This window comes from Oncorhynchus masou, chromosome 17 (assembly GCF_036934945.1).
Source record: "Oncorhynchus masou masou isolate Uvic2021 chromosome 17, UVic_Omas_1.1, whole genome shotgun sequence".
Lineage (NCBI taxonomy): Eukaryota > Metazoa > Chordata > Actinopteri > Salmoniformes > Salmonidae > Oncorhynchus > Oncorhynchus masou.
In genome coordinates, this window is record NC_088228.1 from 31,084,011 (window position 1) to 31,107,217 (window position 23,207).

At 42.8% G+C, this 23,207-nt stretch overlaps 1 protein-coding gene across 1 annotated transcript in view; it reads left to right on the forward strand.

The window, feature by feature from the left end:
- LOC135558846 (protein Wnt-9a-like) overlaps positions 1–14,746 on the forward strand; it is a 30,402-nt gene extending 15,656 nt beyond the window's left edge. The window contains exons 2-4 of the mRNA XM_064993015.1: positions 6,718–6,977; positions 7,929–8,191; positions 10,584–14,746. Coding sequence (XP_064849087.1) covers positions 6,718–6,977; positions 7,929–8,191; positions 10,584–11,075 — 1,015 coding nt within the window. The 3' untranslated portion in view covers positions 11,076–14,746. The remainder of the gene's footprint in view (positions 1–6,717; positions 6,978–7,928; positions 8,192–10,583) is intronic.
- Positions 14,747–23,207: the final 8,461 nt, after the last annotated feature.

A 23,207-nucleotide genomic window follows, 5' to 3' on the forward strand; every position in this document is an offset into this window, starting at 1 on the left:
AATCTATGCCTCAAGGTTGTTTTTATCACGTGGACTGGGAAATGTTCCAGGTCGCCTCTGAGAATAGTATCAGCGTATACAGTGACATGGTGACTGGGTTCTTCAGGAAGAGCATAGAGGATGTTGTTCCCATGGTGACGATTAGAACTTATCAGCTCAGCCTTCAACACCATAGTGCCTGCCCCCCAAGCTCATCTCTATGTGACACAACAGTGGTAGGCCTGATTACCAACAATGATGAGACAGCCTACAGGGAGGAGGTGAGAGCCCCGACTGAGTGGTGCCAGGAAAATAACCTCACCCTCAACGTCAACAAAATGCTTTGCACACTCTTGGCATTCTTTCAGCCGGCTTCACCTGGAAGGCTTTTCCAACAGTCTTGAAGGAGTTCCCACATATGTTGAGCACTTGTTGGTTGCTTTTCCTTCACTCTGCGTTCCAACTCATCCCAAACCATCTCAATTGGGTTGAGGTTGGGTGATTGTGGAGGCCAGGTCATCTGATGCAGCCCTCCATCACTCTCCTTCTTGGTCAAATAGCCCTTACACAGCCTAGAGGTGTATTGGGTCCTGTTGAAAAACAAAATGATAGTCACACTAAGCGTAAACCAGATGGCGATTTTTTACGCGCCACGTGCTTCAGCACTCAGCGGTCCCGTTCTGTGAGCTTGTGTGGTCTACCACTTTGCGCCTCAGCTGTTGTTGCTCCTAGAAGTTTCCACTTCACAATAACAGCACTTACAGCTGACCAGGGCAGCTCTTGCAGGGCAGAAATTGGAAAGGTGGCGGTCTAATGACGGTGGCAGTTGAAAGTCACTGAGCTCTTCAGTAAGGCCATTCCACATGCCAATGTTTCCCTATGGAGATTGCATGGCTGTGTGCTTGATTTATACACCTACCAGCAACAGGTGTGGCTGAAAGAGCCAAATCCACAAATTTGAATGTGTGTGAACATACTTTTGTATATAGTGTATGTATACTTATATTCCTGACATTGCTCATTCTGGAGCATTTCGCTGCACCTGCGATAACGTCTGCAAATCTGTGTATGCGACCAATGAACGTTTACTTGATTTGATGATTTGAGTTGTTTTCACTCTGCCATTCTGTGCATTGAAACATTAATATGAAGTAAATGTCCCGGGCAATGGGAAGCGTTGACAGGTGGAGAGAAATGCCTAAACAAACTCCACTGTTCGTTTACCCAGTGAAAGGTGCATGCAGGGAGGGGAAAGGCAAGGCAATGAGTGAGATTATTCTCCTTTGAAGTCTCGGGTCGATGATGTCTGTGTGTGAGTGTGTGAGTGTGTGAGTGAGTGAGTTTAAAAAGCCAAGCTGAGAAAACAGCAGTAAGAATCCTACCTCACGTAGGATAATAGTGAACTTTATTATGTCTCTGTTGGTGTTATGTTCCATGTGTGTTGCTGTGCCAACACCTCAAACAAAAACAGCCTCCTAAAACGCTTCATGATAGAAAAACACAGGTCTACATGCTCTTACATTCTAATGTGTAAGACATAGACCTAGCAGTAGCACCGTACCCTGCAACCTATACTCCCTTTAGTTCATATGTTTCAGGACCATAGAGATTAAGGCATTGTGGTTAGGCTTTCCATTATTCCTAACCAGAAGCTATGAGGTCCTGTGTCCAAAATGGATTTAGAATAAATACTTTTTGACTAAAGATGTGCACCGTACTCTCCTTTTGATTCCATCCTGTGCTCTAAGTGAGTTTAAATAGATTAGTTCGCTCTGCAGAAGCCAGCAGTGGTCCTGTTGAGTGTGTGACACTGGGTTCTGCTCAGCATTGTCTGAGTATGTGTGACGTTGGGTTTCTTTTTGGTCACGTTATGGCGGTAAAGTGATTACTTGATTTACCTGTATGTTTTTTTGTTCTCCTTCTTCGTCTTACACTTCGTCAAATGTGCTTGTTAGGAAATATGCAGTGGCACAATTAATCAAAGCACTAGAACTACCATTGTGCATATTTAGGATAGCTTTAAGAAGTAAAATAATAATTTCCGTCAGTGTTCTAAAAGCCCAAAAAGTAAAACCTTTAAAATACAGCCTCACAGCTAGATATAAGAAATCCTTTAGAAGACGGGGGAAACTGAAATTAAAGCACATCTGTGATATCATTTGACTATACACTGGTCTGCCACAGAGCGGAAACATGCACAAGAATGGAGCCACAGTAGCTTATTCTCCCGAGACCTGAAGAAGTGTTTCTCCATTCTCTGAAATTTCTCCTCCTATCCACACTTTGCCCCCCAGCCTTCTTGGTAACTGGCAACAACAAAAATGGAAGTCAGTAACAGCAGAGCAGTAGTCCAAAAGATTCATGTTGTCTCTGGCCTCCCTCCAGCTTCAGAGTATCTTTTTTTTCCCTCAGACAAAGACGTCGCAGCACAAAGACACTTTTGAGAAATTGCATTTTATTTGACTTTATTTGTTTTGGAGGGCCAGACAGGCAGCCATCTGTGATCTATGGAGAGGTAACACTAAGGAGACGGTGATAGTGACAGTAGTGGTTGAGGAATGTATCACGCCATGGTGATAGGATTCAGGAACATGAAGAAAACCTTTTTGTCCGTGGGGGTTTCACCACTGTTGTTATTGATAATAATGGCACGCCTATGTATATTTAGTGCAACAGGTAGTAAACATTCTAGAGTTATGCCATTAGCAACAAATGTACCTAACATAATTGAATCGTTGCGTACTATACAACGCATAGACTATATTTCAGCCCCCGGTTACTGTTTCTATTGCTCTTACATTCTTCAGAAGCAGGATTCATACCACTGTAAAATCTCTAGGAATTTTAAATCATAAAAAAAAAATATATGCTTCATTTACTGTGGCTGCCAAGCTTCACAAATAATCTGTTCCACTTTGCATCTCCTGGGTAACGTTGCTGATTTAATTTCCCCAGCGATATCTACATTCTGTTAAGTTTGTATGTTATTGCATTTCAGGCATCAATCATAGGACTTGAGTTTATCACGGCTGGAGTTTACATTATCTTGGCTCTCCTGATGACATGTCGAAATTAATTAGCCAGGTACTCTAAATGGTGTTGCAATCAATCAAATATTGAGCCTCAGCCCACAGCAGAAATGTTGCGGAAATGTTGTCAGTCACGATTACAACAGTTCGTCAATCACGATTCTAACAGTTCGTCAACTGGTACAATTTGCTCGAGTTCCTTCTTTTTCTCCTCACGGTGTTGTATACATAGTGGATACACATAGAATGAAAAGGAATAACAATTAAGATGGATAAATATAGCATTTGTATGTATGGAGTGTCTCTATACATACAGTGCAGAATGTGGCACAGTCAGACCAGAGTACCCTACAATGTATTTGAGCTCTTTTCCTCCCTAAAGCCAGCCAGGAGAACCATTTCTGTCAAGACACAGCTTGCCAGGTTTCCATTTAAGAAATCTATAGTAGTCAGACAAGTTAGGAAAGGCAAAAAAGAGAGACGAGCCATTTGACTGTAATGTTACACATTGATCTTCCCTGCCTAAAGATGACATCCCGTACCCAAAAACATATTTACCATCCCTCTGGATGACCTATTCCACAGAAACGTTTCCCTTCACCGAAGACAAATCTATAATCTGGATGCCTTTACCAGTCATTACCAGTCATTTCCGGCGATACAATGTGCGAAAAAGAACGGTTTATATCCAACACAATATCTCCCTAAAGGTACGCTGCCATCTTGGATCAGGAGAAACACTTCACAATCAGTTATTATCAGATCTAAAATATGTCTCTCTCTCTGTAATATGACCTCTGTGACTTCTTCAGTGAGGCCGTTTGGTTCTGAATGGTGACAGAAGACAAATTAGGTCGTAAGTGAACGTGTAGCACCATTGACTAGAGAAGTACACAGACCGGAGAAGTACACAGTAACTCTCTTGAGGTACAGACAGTGAATCAATCAGCGTTCACATTCACTGCAACACGGTCCATGCCTGGGACATCTGGAAGGAAGCTCTATGGCTGTGATTTGGTTAATAGTTGTACCCAAATGACTCATGGGCTGGAAATGGAATTGAATAGGTTTCTGGTTCATTGGCAGCAGTAACACGCTAGCTAAATGCTAATAGTGTCTGACTGGCTGGCTGTGTCTTGTTCACTCTCTCTCTCATTAGCTTGTGTCCTACTCTTGCAGATCTGGCCTGAATCCTTCCTCACTGAAAAGTTACTGTTCGGTTCATAGTTACTTATTAGACTAGCTATCACTTCCTGTTCTGGCCATGTGACTGGTGAGATCTGCATGGGCCTCTCATTGAACATGGCATAATCAGAGCTTTGTTTTGTGAATGAGACACAGCAGGATTCACTTAGACATGACAATTAAACTAGGATCCTCTCCTCCTCAGCTCTCCTGATAACATGCTAAAGCAGTCAGATAAAGTAAACCTCCCCTGTTTTATCAAAGATTGATAGAAGGGATATTCACTTAAGCTCAACAACATAAATGTCAACATTTTGATGGCAGAGGCCAGAGACAGGTCACCGTGTGTCACTGAGCAGAGCAGTTCAGTTATATAGAGGAGAGAAGAAGAAACAACCTCCCATTGTCATCTCCAGAGTACATCTAATAAGTTTATCCCTTGTTTACGGTTGTTGTCAGGGCAACCTCAGATTGTTAGCTGGTGTCAATATTAGCAGGGAAATGTTGACACTTAAAAGGCATCAAACTCTTTCAGTAATGGCGTTATGTGCCCGGGCCCGTTGCAGGAATGTGTTTGTGAGTTCTTCTGTAAATCCATGTATTCTTCTCTTTTACTTTAACAGTGTAAAAAGAGGCCCTGAAATTGCACATAATGAGCAACTACCCTGCCAATCCTGTCAGATGGTGTGACCAAAATGGCTGACAGTCATGTCCCCTGCGTGTTTTTGTGAAAGTAATGCTTCTGCTTTCCCCATCCATCGCAACCTCAGAAAACTAGTTGGTCAGGGAGGGTTTTGCCAGCTATGTGGCAGACCCGGTGCTAGCTTGTGTGTTTTATATACACTTCCTTTAAATAAACTGACGAAAGGAGTGCAACTCTACCACATGTTCTCCTCCTATACCGTGTTTAGAAACTAAGCTTATACTCATTATATTTCAAATGAATTGCAGCTTTAGGGTCCTGAATACTGGACGTTTGTATGGAGATTCTATAATGAGTGTAAAGCCTGCTGTGTGATCATGTTTACATCTAAACACCGCTGGTCCCCGTGAGTCACGGTCCCCGGGATATGATATAAATGTTAAGCAATGTATCTGTTGGTTTGTGGCTACTGTTTAGCATGCCTGTGATGTGACGGACAAATTGAATGTGTGGGACCATTGTTTTAAATCTGTCATATCATCCGAACGCTCTGTACTGGCAAAAAAAAACGTCATTAAAAATACACAGTTACAGTCACTAACACTCTAACCAGCTCTGTATGGCAAGTCAAATGTTCAGAGTGAGGTGTTCTCATTTGTGTCTGGAATTAGCTAGGAAGCTAGCCAACTTTAGCCAGTTAGCTTGGGTGTTTGACTTCCGTTTTGAGGTCAGAACGTTCTAATCAACCCTACTCCGCCAGAGCGCCAGTGTGCACTCTGAAAACTCTGAGAGCGAAACACGGTGAATTTACTAACGGACAATCTGACAGCACACTGAAATTACCAACGCCCAGAGCGCACTCTGAGCTCACTCTGACACCCTTGAGTGAATTTACAAACGCATGTCCTTAAACCAACCTGGGTCAATTTAGCTAGCTGTCTAGCCAGCGATGCTATGACGAGCAACCTTATTGGTAGCTACCCAAAAAGAGACAAATCAGCACAGAACGCTCTTCACCTTCTGAGAATGTGCTATATACACAGCCACGCCTATCCTTTTATTTTTTAAATATATTATTTTACTTTTACCCCCAATTAGTGGTTTGTCTTGTCCCATCGCTGCAACTCCCCTACGGACTCGGGAGAGGCAAATGTTGAGAGCCACACATCCTCCACAACACCACCCAGCCAAGCCGTACTGCTCGCTTAACCCAGAAGCCAGCAACACCAATGTGTCCATCCAGCTGGTGACTGAGGTCAGCTTGCAGGCATTCACCCCCCACAAGGAGTCGCTAGAGCACAGTAGGAGGAAAATCCCATCCGGCCAAACCCTCCCCTAACACAAACAACGCTGGGCCAATTGTGCGCTGCCTCATGTGTCTTCCGGTCACAGCAGGCTGTAACACAGCCTGGGACCGAGCCCGGGTCTGTAGTGATGCCTCAACCACTGCAATGCAGTGCCTTAGACCGTTGCGCCACTCGGGAGGCCCAGACACACCACACATATGGTGAATGTTGATCTCAATCTCTAGAAAGCGTTGCAGTCCCCTGCACATTAACCATTAAGTCGATTGCAACCTTCAAACAATTGCAGCCAAATTCCCTCGAACATTAACCAGCTCTGACTTAGACCATAAAGGTCAGCGTTCTATGTTTGGGACTTAGCATACCATTTCCACATATTCTCAGTCCACTGTACTGACTGAGTGTTCCCATAAATTATTATTCATTCTCCGAACCCTCCAAACAGTGTGTTACAGTACAACATCTCCCCCCCTCAACTCCAGATTGACAAGTAATGCCTGTAATGAGCCTTAGGTAGACCTTTGGGTACTGCAGCAGCATTTGACAGTATCTAAGGGGTGTCTATTTCTCTCCCCAGATTGACAGGTAATGAACCCCTGTCCATTCTACCGCTGAGCTCTCAACCTGAGGAGAACGTGGGGAGGGCCCACTACAAGCTGTGTGACCGGCTCAAACTGGAGAAGAAACAGCGGCGGATGTGTCGACGGGACCCGGGCGTGGCCGAGACCCTCATGGAGGCCATCAGCATGAGTGCCCTGGAGTGCCAGTACCAGTTCCGCTTTGAGAGGTGGAACTGCACCTTAGAGGGGCGCTACAGAGCCAACCTTTTGAAAAGAGGTAGGGAAAGTAAAGCATTCCAACTTCATAGAGAAGTATAAATGTTATGTTTTCAACTTACAGAACTCCTTTCTGACGTTCATGGGTGGAGGTGGAGATACATTTTTGTAATTCCATGGTAGATAGTGCAGTAGAGAGAGGCCATAGTAGATAGTGCAGTAGAGAGAGGCCATAGTAGATAGTACAGTAGAGAGAGGCCATAGTAGAGAGAGGCCATAGTAGATAGTACAGTAGAGAGAGGCCATAGTACAGTAGAGAGAGGCCATAGTAGATAGTACAGTAGAGAGAGGCCATAGTAGATAGTACAGTAGAAAGAGGCCATAGAAGATAGTACAGCAGAGAGAGGCCATAGAAGATAGTACAGTAGAGAGAGGCCATAGTAGATAGTACAGTAGAGAGAGGCCATAGTAGATAGTACAGTAGAGAGAGGCCATAGTAGATTGTACAGTAGAGAGAGGCCATAGTAGATTGTACAGTAGAGAGAGGCCATAGTAGATAGTGCAGTAGAGAGAGGCCATAGTAGGTAGTACAGTGGAGAGAGGCCATAGAAGATAGTACAGTAGAGAGAGGCCATAGAAGATACTACAGTAGAGAGAGGACATAGTAGAGAGAGGCCACAATAGATAGTACAGTAGAGAGAGGCCATAGTAGAGAGAGGCCACAATAGATAGTACAGTAGAGAGAGGCCATAGTAGATAGTACAGTAGAGAGAGGCCATAGTAGATAGTATAGTAGATAGTACAGTAGAGAGGCCATAGTAGATAGTACAGTAGAGAGAGGCCACAGTAGATAGTACAGTAGATAGTACAGTAGAGAGAGGCCATAGTAGATAGTACAGTAGAAAACTGAAGTGTATTTTCACAATAATGGCAACTTTCAATTGCTCATTTTGAGTGTCCATTAGGAAGCTGGTAGCTGATATCCCTCCTCTTGCTCTACACCTCACTCTAGGTTTTAAGGAGACAGCCTTCCTGTACGCCGTCTCCTCAGCAGGCCTGACTCACGCCATGGCCAAGGCGTGTAGCGCCGGGCGGATGGAGCGTTGCACCTGCGATGAAGCCCCAGACCTGGAGAACCGCAAGGCCTGGCAGTGGGGCGGCTGTGGTGACAACCTCAAGTACAGCAACAAGTTTGTCAAGGACTTCCTGGGCAAACGCTCCAACAAGGACCTGCGTGCCCGCGTGGACATGCACAACACTAACGTGGGCATGAAGGTGAGTGTGGAGGGGAGCCGTGTTGGATGACGCGGCACATTTCATCTTGTTGAATTATGGGATACAGTAATTAGTGTATCCCGCTAACAGCCCTTCTGTCACAACTTTTCCTGTAAAACAAAAACAATGAATATTTTTTGGGTTGGCTGGTTGATTGATTGATTGATTGACTGACTGACAGTGTAGTTTGCTATACCTTTGCCCTGTACAGCTACTTTAAGGACGTAGGCCTATGTTGTCCTGTCTTGAGATGGTTAAGATCCGTGGGTGTATTCTAGGGTGAATATTTTCTGAATCTCCTACAGACAACTATATAATGTAGGGTTGGTAAATTATTGTTCTCCAAATTTACCTCAGTCTCTAAAGACACAGCAAAATGACCAGAACCAGTGAAAATGACCAGAGAGGAATTTAATGTGACCACGAGAGGAATAACAATGACAAGAGTTTTTACAGCTATGTTCCCATGGTCGACAGAGAATCGTTTACCCACATGCTGTGGTTATTAAACAAATACTACAGATCCTCAAGCATCCCACTTAATGGTGAGATGAAAGGCCAGATTAAATCACTTAAATTGACTGCTTAAAGTCAAGAGGCCACACGTTAATCAAACTTTGGTTTTCCCTCTCAAATTAGAGATTTAATTGCGTTTGTTTGTGCCTTAGCGAGATTCGACAATTGTTTGAGGTGAGGGAGCGAGTTTTTTTTTTCCCCGACTTGGACGTGATTTTAAAATAGTAAAATCAAAAAGAAGAGAGAATGGTGTTAAAATGTCAAGCCAAAGCAAACTCAAGGTCCTGGCAGCCGCTACTTTGACTCAGATTTTCTCCTATTGTAGCCATTTTAATTTTAGCATGAATATAAATTATAGCAGAAGCACACTTCCCCAAATGTTAGCAGACACAAACCTCTCCCCGAAGACCCGTGGTGTGTGCTCTTCCTTTTCAGCCTGGCTCTCCAAAGCCATTCTCAGGTTCTTTTATTTGTGATAAAAGATTTACAACACTGTTTTGGTCCAGGTTTTTTCTTATTTTCAGATTTAGTGAGGTGTACTACGTCCCATATGAAGCACAAATCTTGGAATGTGCCAGCCTCTGGAATTCCTAGAACATTTAAAGCTGACACTTCACATTTCCCTGAACTAAACTGCAAGTGCGGCGAATAATGCAGCACTTATTTCATATTCCCCCATCTGTTTCCCAGTGTGTGAGAACAGAACCGGAGAGAGACCGTCTGTCCACTCCAGGCCTCCTCTGGAGAATACACGTTATGGATTTTAACACATAACCTTTAATTTAACGTTGTGGTCGGCCGATGCTGACTGAGCTGTACACAAATGAACCATTCCCAGCCACAGAGATTTCAAGCAACGTCGCAACATGTACTATTCAGTGCAGTGCTGTATTTGGCCAAACAAGGAGCCTTAAACACACCCGTTCACACCCCCACAAGTTAAAGTTGGTCGAGCATTAATGGTCAGAGGTGTTCTCTCAAGTTCAACTCGAGTCCACATTCCGTGTCGTCTGTTGGGTAGATCCCGTTATATGTATTATGAGAAATCGTCAGGCCTCAACATAGTTGACATAAAAAATGGATTTGTTTAGCTTTACACTTGCTAGCCTAAAGTCCCCCCCCCCACTTGAATCGAAACAGGAGAGTTATGAAGTTGGCCTGGTGAAAGAGATGGACCTTGGGGGTTTTTGACTCCCGCATACCTTAAAACAAACCAAGAACAGGGGCCAGGGTCTGAGTCTTCTGTCTCCTTCTTTCCCATGGCCGAGGAACTCAATGGATCTTTTCTTCTGAAAAAGTGCCTCTCAGCGTGTCCTCCACTTACTGTTAGGAATAACCATGATGACTTTAATCAAACTCTATTACCGAATGTTATCGTAGCAGTCCGTATCGACACCTTCCCACCCACAAACATTATCTTTGAAACTATTGCTTATAGTGTAGCACATTTTTTATTAAGATTCTTTGGTTGGGGAGTGACAACAATGTGACATTGTTGTCATGTCAATGTTGTATTATGTTAATGGCAGTATATCAGCAATAATTAGAGGCTCTAGATCGTCTAACTCTGTGGTATGTATGAGTATACACAGAGAAGATAATCATGGCCTCTGTTCTCTTCACATTTTAATACACTGATGTTCTGTGTGCGTAAAGGCTTCATATTGGACACATTTCTTATGAAATTAGGACTTACTACATAGGCCCATTGTGCTGCAGAAATTACAGGGGAGTCTAGGTCATTTTCTTCTTCTTTGAAACCTTGCTGTCCATACAAAGTGCAAAATGGGTCAAAGTTAATATTATGTCATTTCAGGTAGTCCCTTTGATGCCCTGTGACGGCTGACTGTATGTCCCTCTCCTCTCCCACCACCAGGTGATCAAAGCAGGGGTGGAGACCACCTGCAAATGCCATGGCGTCTCGGGCTCCTGCACCGTCCAGACGTGCTGGAGGCAGCTCTCGCCCTTCCACGAGATCGGCAAGCAGCTGAAACAGCGCTATGAGACCTCACTGAAGGTGGGCAGCTCCACCAACGAGGCCACGGGGGAGGGGGAAATCTCCCAGGCCCGGCCCCAGCAGCAGCAGAACCCCTCAACGGGCCCCAGCAACGACCCGATCCCACGCACCATGGACCTGCTCCACATCGAGGACTCGCCCAGCTTCTGTCGGCCCAGTAAGTACTCGCCGGGCACCTCGGCCAGGAAGTGCTACAAGGACAAGAACTGCGACGCCATATGCTGCGGCAGGGGCCACAACACCCAGAGCCGCGTGGTGACCCGGCCATGCCAGTGTCAGGTGCGCTGGTGCTGCTACGTTGAATGCAAGCAGTGCACACAGAGAGAAGAGGTCTACACCTGTAAAGGTTAGCCCAGTCTTAGCTTCCTGCTCGCCCCTTGCCGCTGACCGGACTCAGCAAGTGGAGGGTGGTTGTTGATGGTGAAGGGGGGCGGGGGGGGTGAATGGTGTTCTAGGACAGAGGTTTGACTCTCACTCAACCCCCTTGTGACTGTCATAAAGAGAGAGAGAGAGAGTTCTGCGGCAGAGGAGAGAGCGAGACGACGGAGATGGAGGACCTTTATAAGCACTTTGAGGGATTTTCTGTTCTATGGGTTTTGTTTTAATACCCTGTGGCCCCAGCCAATGGTGGTTGGGTTGCAGGAGGAGATTGGCCTTGTCTGACAACAGGGTCAACATGAGTCTCATGTTTTCTCGTTGCAGAGTTGGAGCTTTGGAGTAAGGCTACCTCACCTATTCAACATGCAGTCAGATGTGTCAGTGAGAAAAAGCAGCACTTGGCCGCTGTCTCCAGCTAGCATGCTGTTAATGAGGATCCAATAGAATGACCGTAATGGTAAAAGACTGGCTTTTGGGCCTTGCCCAATGTAGAAATGTGTGTGTGTGTGTGTGTGTGTGTGTGTGTGTTAGCGAGTGAGGGTGAAGAGGTGGGTCAAATTACAACTCATATGGCAGTCATGGTAACCATATTCAGAAACTGTTAAGAAGACAGGGTGTAAGAGGAATTCTACACACACATATTTACACACACACACCCCTGTGTGTATGCATATGTATGTAAATAAATTAAATTGTATTATAATGATATTATATACACTTGCTACTTATCTGAATATGTTTCAACAAACCACTAACCACACAAATGCTTTGTTGTTTGTGTGTTCACGCTCTCTTCTGCTTTTTATTTTGTTTTGACAAGGCCCTTTGGAAAGCAGCACATGTGTGTCCTTTGTCTCACTCTGTGGATCATTTATGGACCCTTTGGGACTACTCCTTCACGAGGAGAGAAAACACGCTCATTTGTCTTTGATTCTTTTACACTAGAGTGAAATTGTTGGTGAATACATTTGCCAGTCATTTTAGGCTACTCTTGGCCTTGAGCGAAGTCAACTAATGTTCAGGGAATAACTGAAACCACTATATCTTATTTAGACTGATGGTAAAAAGAAAAATGAAAACCTGTATGTAATGAAAGTTCAGTGAGAGAATGGACTTGCTTTTCTGAGTTTAGTGTCTACTGCTGTCACCGTGACAACAGGAGACCGCCTGACCAGTGGAGAATGCATCTTCCAATCAGATGAATAGTGCTCTAACTATAACAGCTTCTTGGTACTTAGCCCTCTATTTAAAAAAAGAAAAGCAAATCTTGCCTGTAATAATACTATAATAACAATATTCTCTCATATCCTTCCTTCCTCTCTCTACACCCCCCCATTCAAGTATTAACGGTGGAGATTGAAAATGAACAGTATGGTCCAATGGAAAAATGGCTTACACAGTTACACCCTCAAGCAAATTTGGTATTTTAGATATAGTCCCGCTGACGCTCGCAACAACAAGGTGACAAAATGTGTTTGCGACGACAAAGCAAATGTATGCTCTAGCTGTATGCCTATGCATTGTCTATCCATTGTTTTTGGGGCATGGCTACCACAACTCCACGACTGCAAAGGTACAATCTCCTTTCGTGTTGTTTTGACAGTAATTCTCTCTCTGGCAGGTTACTGTTATGCTGTACATGTCTAAAATGTAATGTTGGATGCTTGACGCTTCAAATGACTGGTGGAAAAGGCAGAGCCAACCCTCTAAAACACCCACAATAACTCATGAGATGCCAAGTCCTCCTTAGATTCCCTTTAGATATACAACCATTGCCTGTTTCAAGTGGGTGAGAATGAACTACTGAGGGAGGAACCCGACATTGTAAGATAGCCCCATTCACGCACTGAAGCCCCAGAAGTCATTTATCATTTCCCCTTTTAAAGTATTTAAAGATCCTGTATTTATGAGTATAAACAGTGCATATGTTTGTATTTTCCTTTTGCTTGTTGTAAATAACAATGGTTTATTCTCCTGTGGTATAGAGACAAGAGTGAGGCACATGGTAAAATCTCACAGGCAAGTAAAGAGGAAGTTGGTAGCAATAAGGAGGTTAGGACCAAGACGTTTGATGCTGGAAAGGCAAGTGGTCAAATTTAAGTTGATGCATAAGCCTACGGCTAAATCATGAATATGGAGTACATTGCTGCTGAAAACTTTTGATTGTACGTGATCATCAGTAAGTGAAAAAACATTAGTAGATAGCTGTGGTCCGAGCTATTTTCGAGGGCATTGGCATGCTGCGTTAGAAGCGGTGACACTCACAGGATTGATATATGATTCAACCCACCGTGACTGATCAAGGACAAGCAGCATGCTTTGAGAAGGGCGTCTAGCCTAGCGAAGGTTGGTTGGTTCATCCTCTAGAGCTGGATTCCAAACATGCCAAATAATGAATGGTCAAAACCTACATAGAACTTTGCACGTTACATGGAATCCATAATGGCTCTGCTAAGGAGCCCGAGCATAAATGCCTGCTTCTCACAGCTTCTGGTGAGTGTATTCTACACACGCTCCTCTGCACAAGACTGGTTCTCTACAGTGGTAATTTATTGAACGTATATAAAAGGTCAACAGAGTCATGACGAGAGGAATACAGGATGCACATTGCATGTATTTTGTATGTTTTATACTGTACATATACACACACACATTTTCTTTTTCAAGACAAAGGACGGCATGATGCAACGGTTGTATCTCAATTGTCATTGTCTTAGTCCTTCATATTCTATTTTTGAACTCATAGCTCTGCACTGTGTAGTTGTCAGTGGATCATGTATAAAAATCTATTTTGTAGAAAAAGTGAAAATAAAAGAAAGATAAATTATTTTGAGATATTTTATGAGCATGTGTTTAATGTAAATAACGTAAAGTCAAAACTGATTTTATATACCTGTTTTTTTTACTCCTTTAGGCTTGTATGAGTGTTTTGCTTCTTTGGGGTGGAGGCTTCAAGAGGCAGTGTATTCTATAAGTCAGTTCTATAAGTCAGTTTCTATAGATAACTCTAACATTTGCAGTTCCTAAGCACAAAACAAATCCTTACAAATTTAGTAACTTAACACTTCTCTTCCCCTTTTCAACTGTTATATACAACACATCTGAAGGCAATTCTAAAGGCAATTAAAACGATCGTAATCAGCTGGGTGCTTTTATGTAATTGACATCGCACAGTACATTCGCAAGTATTTTTCTAGCATTCCGATTTGTAGCGTGATCAGTTTGTTTGAGGGGTTGGCGAGAGGTGTATGGGTTCTGTCTCTACCCCGTAACATAACCTTCTGTGCAGATAAACATACTGACCAAACGCAGAGTGGTATTGGTGTGAACTCATTCAACTTTTGGTATACTCTGATGAGAGGGTCACATTCACTGTGTACATTTGTTTTAGGATTTGTGCTGTGCTTGCCAATAAACAAAACAAACATCTATTCCTCTTTGTGATAATACTATACCAGCAAAGCTTTGTCCATGTTCACTTATTCATGTCTTATGGGAACCTAAATTATTGTCCTCTACCTCATGTGTATAGCTTGTAGGTATAAACAGATCACGAATGACTGGTAAGAATGTATTTAAGTTATTTAACATCTTTGTATAACAAAGGCAAGAAAACCTGAAATAATAAATGAATTTTTAAATTATGTGAATGTTTGGTCTCATTCATACCCAGTGGTTATATAGCCATTGCTAAGAGGAGTTTGGTCCAAGTCGAAGCAAGCAAACAGTAAAAGTTCTACACCACTAATAATCCACCTTTCCTTCTACCCATAACTCAAAGCGACTTGTTGATATAGGTTCCAATATGCAATAGTATTTCCAAGCTGTTAAGAGTTCTGGAGACTTGGAGGGGTTTTAAGAGTAGTGGAGCTCAATAGAGGGAGCGGTACACACCTCCGTCATCAAATTCAAGACAAGTACGTCCGGCTATTAGAGCCACTCTCAGTTGGAAAACGCTCTGCATCCCCTTTCGTGGACTGATGTCACGGACAAGAAAGGCCATGTCTGCGACGTGTTACGTCATGTTGAGATAAGTGTTCATTAGAATCTGATACCGACTCCTGTTGGATTGCCATATACATCATGGAGACGCACCCTCTTTTTGCTAGGACATTTCAAATGTCTTCCTTCGACGCCCAAGGGTAGCATGAGACTATCAAGCCCTACAACCCTAGTCTTTCATCGTACAGTACACATTATCAATCTGTCATGGTGTCTGCTTACCAGAAAGTCAAACACATTTATTTTGTAGCTCATTACTATAGGATATCAACATAAACATTTCACTCTCTTTTGGATTAAACCGTACTGGACACATTTGCCAAAACTGATACAATCTCCCTGTTGAACTAGTATTATTTAAACAAACTCAATTCCCCTACCAGATGTGTAAAGAATTAAGGGAGTTTTCTTTCTCAACAAGCTACGTGGACGAAGCTTCTCATGGCTCAATGCGCACATGCCTGGAAGTCCTGACTTAATCCAAAAGAAAGAGACCTAGAGTCCCTGAATCTGCATCAGTGAAAAAAAAAAAACCTCACATCAGAGTGCGAAAAACAAAACTCAATTACGGGGAGTGTATCTGTTCTAATACCTAAAACATCACTGGAAAAACCCAGAGATATCCTCAACATGTGTAGTTGTATTACCCAGCCACTAAAGTTACAAGCAGGAGGGCCCTGGTGTTAGAAGTGCCTCCCCAGGGTCCTACTCACCTTGCCCCGAGGAACAGTGTGGCCTGAATATTCCCCACTCGGCCCCACCCCTCAATACTTCCTGCCCAGTACCAGGCTCTAATACGAGCTGTAGCTCTGTGGTGTGCTGTAATCAAGCAACGTTTTGACAGCTGCTACCATATAGGAAGTGGGTGCCACTAGAGCACAGACTAACAAAAATCGAGTCTGTGGCTCAAAAATCAAAAATCGAATACAAGCCTCAAATACACCCCCTCCCCCTTCTTTCTCTCCATCGTTCTCATCCTTCTGCTCTGCTGAGGCACACAATAGGATAGGCGGATAGGCCCAAGATGCTCAAAGCTTAGTGAAGAAGGCTATGAGATAATGTTAACTGAAAACCCTTTGAACTGCTGAAAATGGCATAAAATTGTTAAATGCTTACATCCCATCATGCCCTCCCCCATCCTACAAGAGGATAGTGTACTTCTTATAGTTTGTAGAAGTTTTTACTGAGGACTGTTGATTGTGGTTTAGTTGATTCCTCTGTAATTAAATGTAGTGTTGAGACCAAAGAGGTGCATGGCCATAGCTACCGCTTAGCTGCTACTAAGTGTGCTACTGCTGCTTGGAGAGCTAGAATGCAACCTAAAAGTGACTGTCGAGACTGGTCAGTAACAGACATTTAACAATTACCAGAAAAATGCAGAGTTTTACCAGTAGTACACAGCAGTCCATATGACTTCAGACCGTTCATCAGAATGCCTCAACCGTACATTCTTTGCCCAAGGACGATCTCAGGATGAAACAGGAAGTGAGTTCCCTGCCCTGTAAAAACACCTTAGCTCATACAGGTCTGTGCATTTAGATTTTTTTTCTTCGTCTTTTTTAGCTCTTTGGGAAAAAGTTAGTTCCTGTCTGGAAAGTGTGATAGGAGGGGTCTGTGCTAGGCAGTACTGCCTTAGCTCGCTCACTTCCTGCACCCTGCCCAATAACGTCCCCTGTTTACAACTGTTTTTGATTGTTGTCAAGTACCTGTCAAGGTTCCCACTTGTCCCCCACGCCTGGAAAAACATGTGAGCTCAGCATCTCTCAAAACAGGAGCAAAATAAAATGCACCAGGCAGAGGAAAATGACTTGCGCATCTGGTTGTGACCCCTGCTAAGGTATCTGCTGTGAAGACAAGGACTTCCTTTGTTTAACCTCTAATGCTGGCGTGTTATGTGATAGAATTGGCATCTTTCTGTCAGTTAGCTGTCTGAGCAAACTGATAAATACTCCGCAATTTGAAGCTACTAGCAACCTATATCACTCATGGCACCTGACACCATGGTAATGAGGATCAATAGTTAGTAAACACGTATGACTAATGATGGGTGTTTGTTTTTGCCTTTACTCGTCGTATGTCGAGAGGCAAAGGTCCAAGGCAAGGACAATTTATTTTAAAGATGTTCGGCAATGTTCTTTTAGTTAGTCGAGACAGTAACGTCTCTACTGAATCCGCATCACGGATGTTCAGCTTTACGTCATGATTGAAATTGAAAGGCAATGTTCCCGACATAGTTGAGGCTGCATCCATGTTAAAACGCTGCCTACGTCGGCTCAATCGGAAATTGCCTTCAAATTTCTATCGCGATGTAACACTTCAGCTTCACAGATTGAATACAGCCTTAAGTGTGTCCACTTGTAACCGCTCTGCCACTAGTCAGGAGGTTCTGCTAGCACTTTCTTTCCCACCGTGAGGAGAACCCTAGCAGACGTTGTCTGAGGCAAGATGAGCTGGACAAGGATCATAACTGGCTCAGGAGGTTTTCAACCGTTGTTCCCAATCATAAAAATGTCAACTTCACATGACAAAGCCAATCGCTCAAAATCCCCACCTTTTTCACATGCTCCCACTCCTACCCAAATCCAGGAGAATAGTTTAACATAGAACATAAATTCTATAATGTTCAGATGGGCCTAAGTCAACATTTTCCTTCAGGAAAACTATAATCATAATAAATAAACAAATAAATCTATAAATAATAGTGGAGCATGTGTTTCTTTCATTGGCATACATACTTGGGGAGTGAGGAAAGCCCTGGAGATCCCATAGCGGGGTTTCTAGAGGGATGGGATAAACATAGAGCTGTGTAGAAGCCTTTGCGTTTGGCAGGGCTGATGTGCTCGCGATTTCACAGGGGGAATTGGTGCACTTGCCAGGAGAGGTGCAGGGTTAGCAGAATTTTATTCTGAGAGGAAATTCCTCCTATTACTCCGTTATTCATCCTATTCTCTGAGGGGTTGGATGCCCTAAATGCTGTAGCAGAGACGAGTCCGAATAAAAACGTTTCATCCCCATGGATATCCAACCAGGAAAGTAATGCATATTATTTGTCAGAGCTGAAGGATATGTGGGATACACACTTCCTATTGACTTCATCACTCAATAGTTGCACAGTGCCTTCTTCAGAGTATGGCCTTCCAACAGTGCCTTCCAACAGCATAGAGGTATCTGGGATAAGTATTGAAAAACAAGGACTATAACAAATGCTTGCTATCACGAAAGGGAAAACTCCCTTCACCGGACCTATGACCTATGACCTATAAACATATGTTGTTTACATCAGGGAAACATAAAATATTGACTAGTTGGAGAGGCTGTGCATTCTCACAAAATTTCCAGGTACTCTACAGTACATTCAGCTGTACTGTACTGAATGTACTGAGCAGCTCACCGATCATTGCACCTGTACATAGCCCATCTGTAAATAGCCCATCCAACTACCTCATCCCCATACTGTATTTATTTATTTATTTTGCTCCTTTGCACCCCAGTATCTCTACTTGCACATTAATCCTCTGCACATCTATCACTCCAGTGTTTAATTGATATATCGTAATTACCTCGCCACTATGGCCTATTTTATTGCCTGACCTCCCTTATCTTACCTCATTTGGACACACTGTATATATACACTTCTTTTTTATACTGTATTATTGACTGTATGTTTGTTTACTCCATGTGTAACTCTGTGTTGTTGTATGTGTCAAACTACTTTGCTTTATCTTGGCCAGGTCGCAGTTGTAAATGAGAACTCGTTCTCAACTAGCCTACCTAGTTAAATAAAGGTGAAATAAAAAAGAAAAGAAAAAAATTCAATGACCAAAGGCCGGGATGAATTAGGTACATAAGGGTGTGGTAAGGTTCAACATGGTAAACATTAATAATGTATAACACAATTTACTGCAAACGTCTAGTCAAAATAAAATACAAAAACATTGGTGAAATTCTATACCCACTTTAGCATGTTGCCAATTAGTGAACATAGAATCGTGGCTCTGCTCTCTACGTACATGATCATTGACTATGGGATATCAGGTCGTGTCTATATCGGGGTGTCTGCCTGCAGCCTGTTGGTCAGCCTGATGAAACAGGCGGTTCTGTGGGATGGGGATGGTGAGATCCTGCTAACGTTTGTCCAGTAAAGATTCCCCAGCTGTCCCAAGGATTAGGCTGTGTGCTTATGTGATTAGGCCACATGGCACCGTGGCTAGACCAGGCGCCTCTGGCCCACCCGGGGAATGTGTGATGGGACATGGGATGGGTGAAGGCTTGTACCCAGTAGTGATGTTTAGAGTTGTAGTGACATGTTTTGGAGATTTAGAGAAATCTGTCTATTATTTTGAATGCCAGAAATTGAACAGAAGTATGTAATGCAGTGAGTACAAAACATTAAGAACACATCAAATCAAATCAAATTGTATTTGTCACATGCGCCGAATACAACCTTACAGTGAAATGCTTACTCGACACCTCTTAACCAACAATGCAGTTTCAAGAAAAATAAGTGTTATGTAAAAAAATTGATAAGTAAAAAATAACCTTCCTAATATTGAGTTGCAAGTCACTCATTGCAAAGATACACAAGGACCTTCAGCGTTCTCTGTTACTGGGTGAGGGGTCTATTAGCTAATCACACCCTTTTAGCATGTCATAAATTTGAGGATTCCATTCAAAATTTGGTTTGTCTAAATCCAAAGTGTCACTTGGTGTTAGTCATTTTAAATGAAGGGAAATAACAATTGTGGGCAATTTTTTTAATCATATCACTTTGGCAAATTATTTATAAAGGATTGAGGACCTTAGATTTAATCATTTGTGGCTTCCATTTCAGAAAATCCTTATTTACCAAAAATGTGTCATTGGTGTTACCTTCATAAATGTTACCATATGGCACAATGATGGCACAATGTCATCATAATGGTAAAAATGATTTAAAGTCTTTAAGCCACGATATTTGTTTATTTGGAATGGGAAGATGTACCAAAATAAATTTAAATAAAATAAATCTAGAAAAATGGGGTACATTCTTTTCAAATTAAAATGTGACCGTAATTCAATCACCCAGATGAATGTGTTGATTCTAATATAGTCCAAACGACCATAAATGAGAAGACCCCTTTGCATATAATTAAACATCTAATACATGTTCTCACTGAAGAGTAATTCTTGTGAAGTTATTGATTTCTACAAAAATAACTACCGACAAAGGTCCGGATGGGAAGCATGGGAAAGTTTGAAAACATGGGAAACATTGATGTTAACGGTAAGAACTCTAGCTTTCCCCCTGTATCCTCTTACCAAAATGTGTTCATGTTGGCTGAGAGCTCAATTTTGACTGACATGTGGAATGACAAACAGTGTGACAGCGTGGTGCGTGCTGTGAGCGCCGCATCCCTCCAGCTCAGAGCCCTGCACAGCTGCACACGGTGGAGGAAGTCGACACACACTACCAGACACTATGGCACAGAGTCAACAGAAACGCTGACCTCATGGGTCATAACCGGCGTTAGCTAAAGTAAGGTAGTGAAAGCATTTGAGTAGCCCGTAAAATCAGATATTCTAACAAAAATATTCTCTGCTCAACCTGTGAAAGTGCAGTGCCGCTAACTTATACTTGCTCTCTCTCTCTCTCTCTCTCTCTCTCTCTCTCTCTCTCTCTCTCTCTCTCTCTCTCTCCCTCTGACTCTCTCTCTCTCTCCCTCTGACTCTCTCGTTCTCTCTCTCTCTCTCTCCCTCTGACTCTCGCGTTCTCTCTCTCTCTCTCTTCCTCCCTCACTCTTGCTATCTCTCTCACTCTCTTGATGACAAAGTATTTCTGGTGGTCTATCAACAGTATTAAACAATATTAAGTAGTTGTACTGTATAAGGAAAACCGTTGTAGAGCTGCAGCAGAACAGACATTTACTGTTGGGGGTGAGAGGCTGTGGGCAGACACCCTCTGTCTCACCAGCTGTGCAAATCAAACAGTCTATTTAGCTACCGACATTTATAGAGTGTCTCGTGGAGCACTGTCACAATTTGTACTCATTCGAGTCAACGTCAGAGTCCATGATGCCAATTCAAGCACTTTCAATTTACTGAATAAAACCGTGTCTATTAATCTTCAACCAACAGTGTTATAGTTAATTACGTTGTTGTGCAAATAAGGGTCCGTCCCCGTGAGTTTATTTTTCTTTCCCGAGTATTTTAACACCTTAAGACATACCAATAGTGAATCAACATAATGAAACGTGGTAGATGTGTGACTGAGTTTGAGGAATGCACTGAGCCCTACAGCCCTCCATCCCTAGCTACTGTTGTAATCCCAACCACAAATGCTAGATAGCTTGTCTTAGTGTGAATTCCCACCCTGGCTGTTTTTTTCAGCCAGGCCCATGTTTGCCAACCAAATTGAATCCCAGTGGATAGGGGGGTCTTGTTTAACCGAGAGGCACTTAAAGATCTGTCACAAAGAGCTCAACAAGAGTGGCTTGCTGGATTTCAATGGGAGCCTCTCGTAAAGAAGGGGGAACTATTCTAGAAGAAGAAAAAACATGGAGAGAGGGGCGGATCTCCATTTTGTGTGAATTTGGTCATTTGTTGACTGAGGTCGGCCCCTTAAGATTAGTGGGGTGAAATGTGTTAATCCATTGATTTTGCAGGAGTTAACACACTGGCCCGGGTCCAAGTGAGACTTAAGTCACAATGAAGAGTGGAGGACAGATATTGAGAGGAGATGGTGGGAAAGTTGAAATGCTGCTTTTCTTTGAGAAAAAGAGGGAATTTGAAGATCATTTTGAAGAGGAAATTAGAACGATGGCCTGCGGTAGGTTTGTTTCACTCTAAAACCAACTCCATGGATACTCTTCCTCATCTCCTCCATCTGATCAATGCAATTTAGTTGAAAATCATTGTTAGCGATTTAGTTAACGTACGTAGTTAATGTTGTTACACGTTTACATGGAAAAGAAGTGTATATATAAGATATAAAGAATAAGGTATCAGACAAGGCTGTCAGATGTCTGTAATCAAGGTTATCTAAACTATGTTGAATGAGACCAGGTATTCCCAAACTGGGGTACGCGCAATGCCATCGGGGGCATGTCAAATAAAAATGTGATTCACATTTAAAAAAAATATATATACACCACCGTTCAAACGTTTTGGGTCACTTAGAAATGTCCTTGTTTTTGAAAGAAAATCAAATTTGTCGTCCATTAAAATAACATCAAATTAATCAGAAATACAGTGTAGACATTGTTAATGTTGCAAATGACTATTGTAGCTGGAAACGGTAGATTGTTTTATGGAATATCTACATAGGCGTACAGAGGCTAATTGATCATTAGAAAACCCTTTTGCAATTATGTTAGCACAGCTGAAAACTATTGTTCTGATTAAAGAAGCAATACAACTGGCCTTATTTAGACTAGTTGAGTATCTGGAGCATCAGCATTTGTGGGTTCAATTAAATGGGCAGAAACAAAGAACTTTCTTCTGAAACCCATCAGTCTATTCTTGTTCTGAGAAATGACGGCTATTCCGTGCGAGAAAATACCAAGAAACTGAAGATCTCGCACACCGCTGTGTCCTACTCCTGTCACGGAACAGCGCAAACTGGCCCTAACCAGAATAGAAAGAGGAGTGGGAGGCACAACTGAGCAAGAGGACAAGTACATTAGAGTGTCTAGTTTGATAAACAGGCACCTCACAAGTCCTCAACTGGCAGCCTCATTAAATAGTACCCACAAAACACCTGTCTCAACGTCAACAGTTAAGCGGCAACTCCAGGATGCTGGCCTTCTAGGCAGAGTTGCAATGAAAAAGCCAGATCTCAGACTGGCCAATAAAAATAAAAGATTAGGATGGGCAAAAGAACACAGGCACTGTACAGAGGAAGATTGGAAAAAAGTGTTATGGACAGACAAATCTAAGTTTGAGGTGTTCAGATCACAAAGAGGAACATTTGTGAGACGTAGAAAAAATGAAAAGATGCTGGAGGGGTGCTTGACGCCACCTGTCAAGCATGGTGGAGGCAATGTGATGGTCTGGGGAAGCTTTGGTGGTGGTAAAGTGGGATATTTGTACAGGGTAAAAGGGATCTTGAAGAATGAAGGACATCAC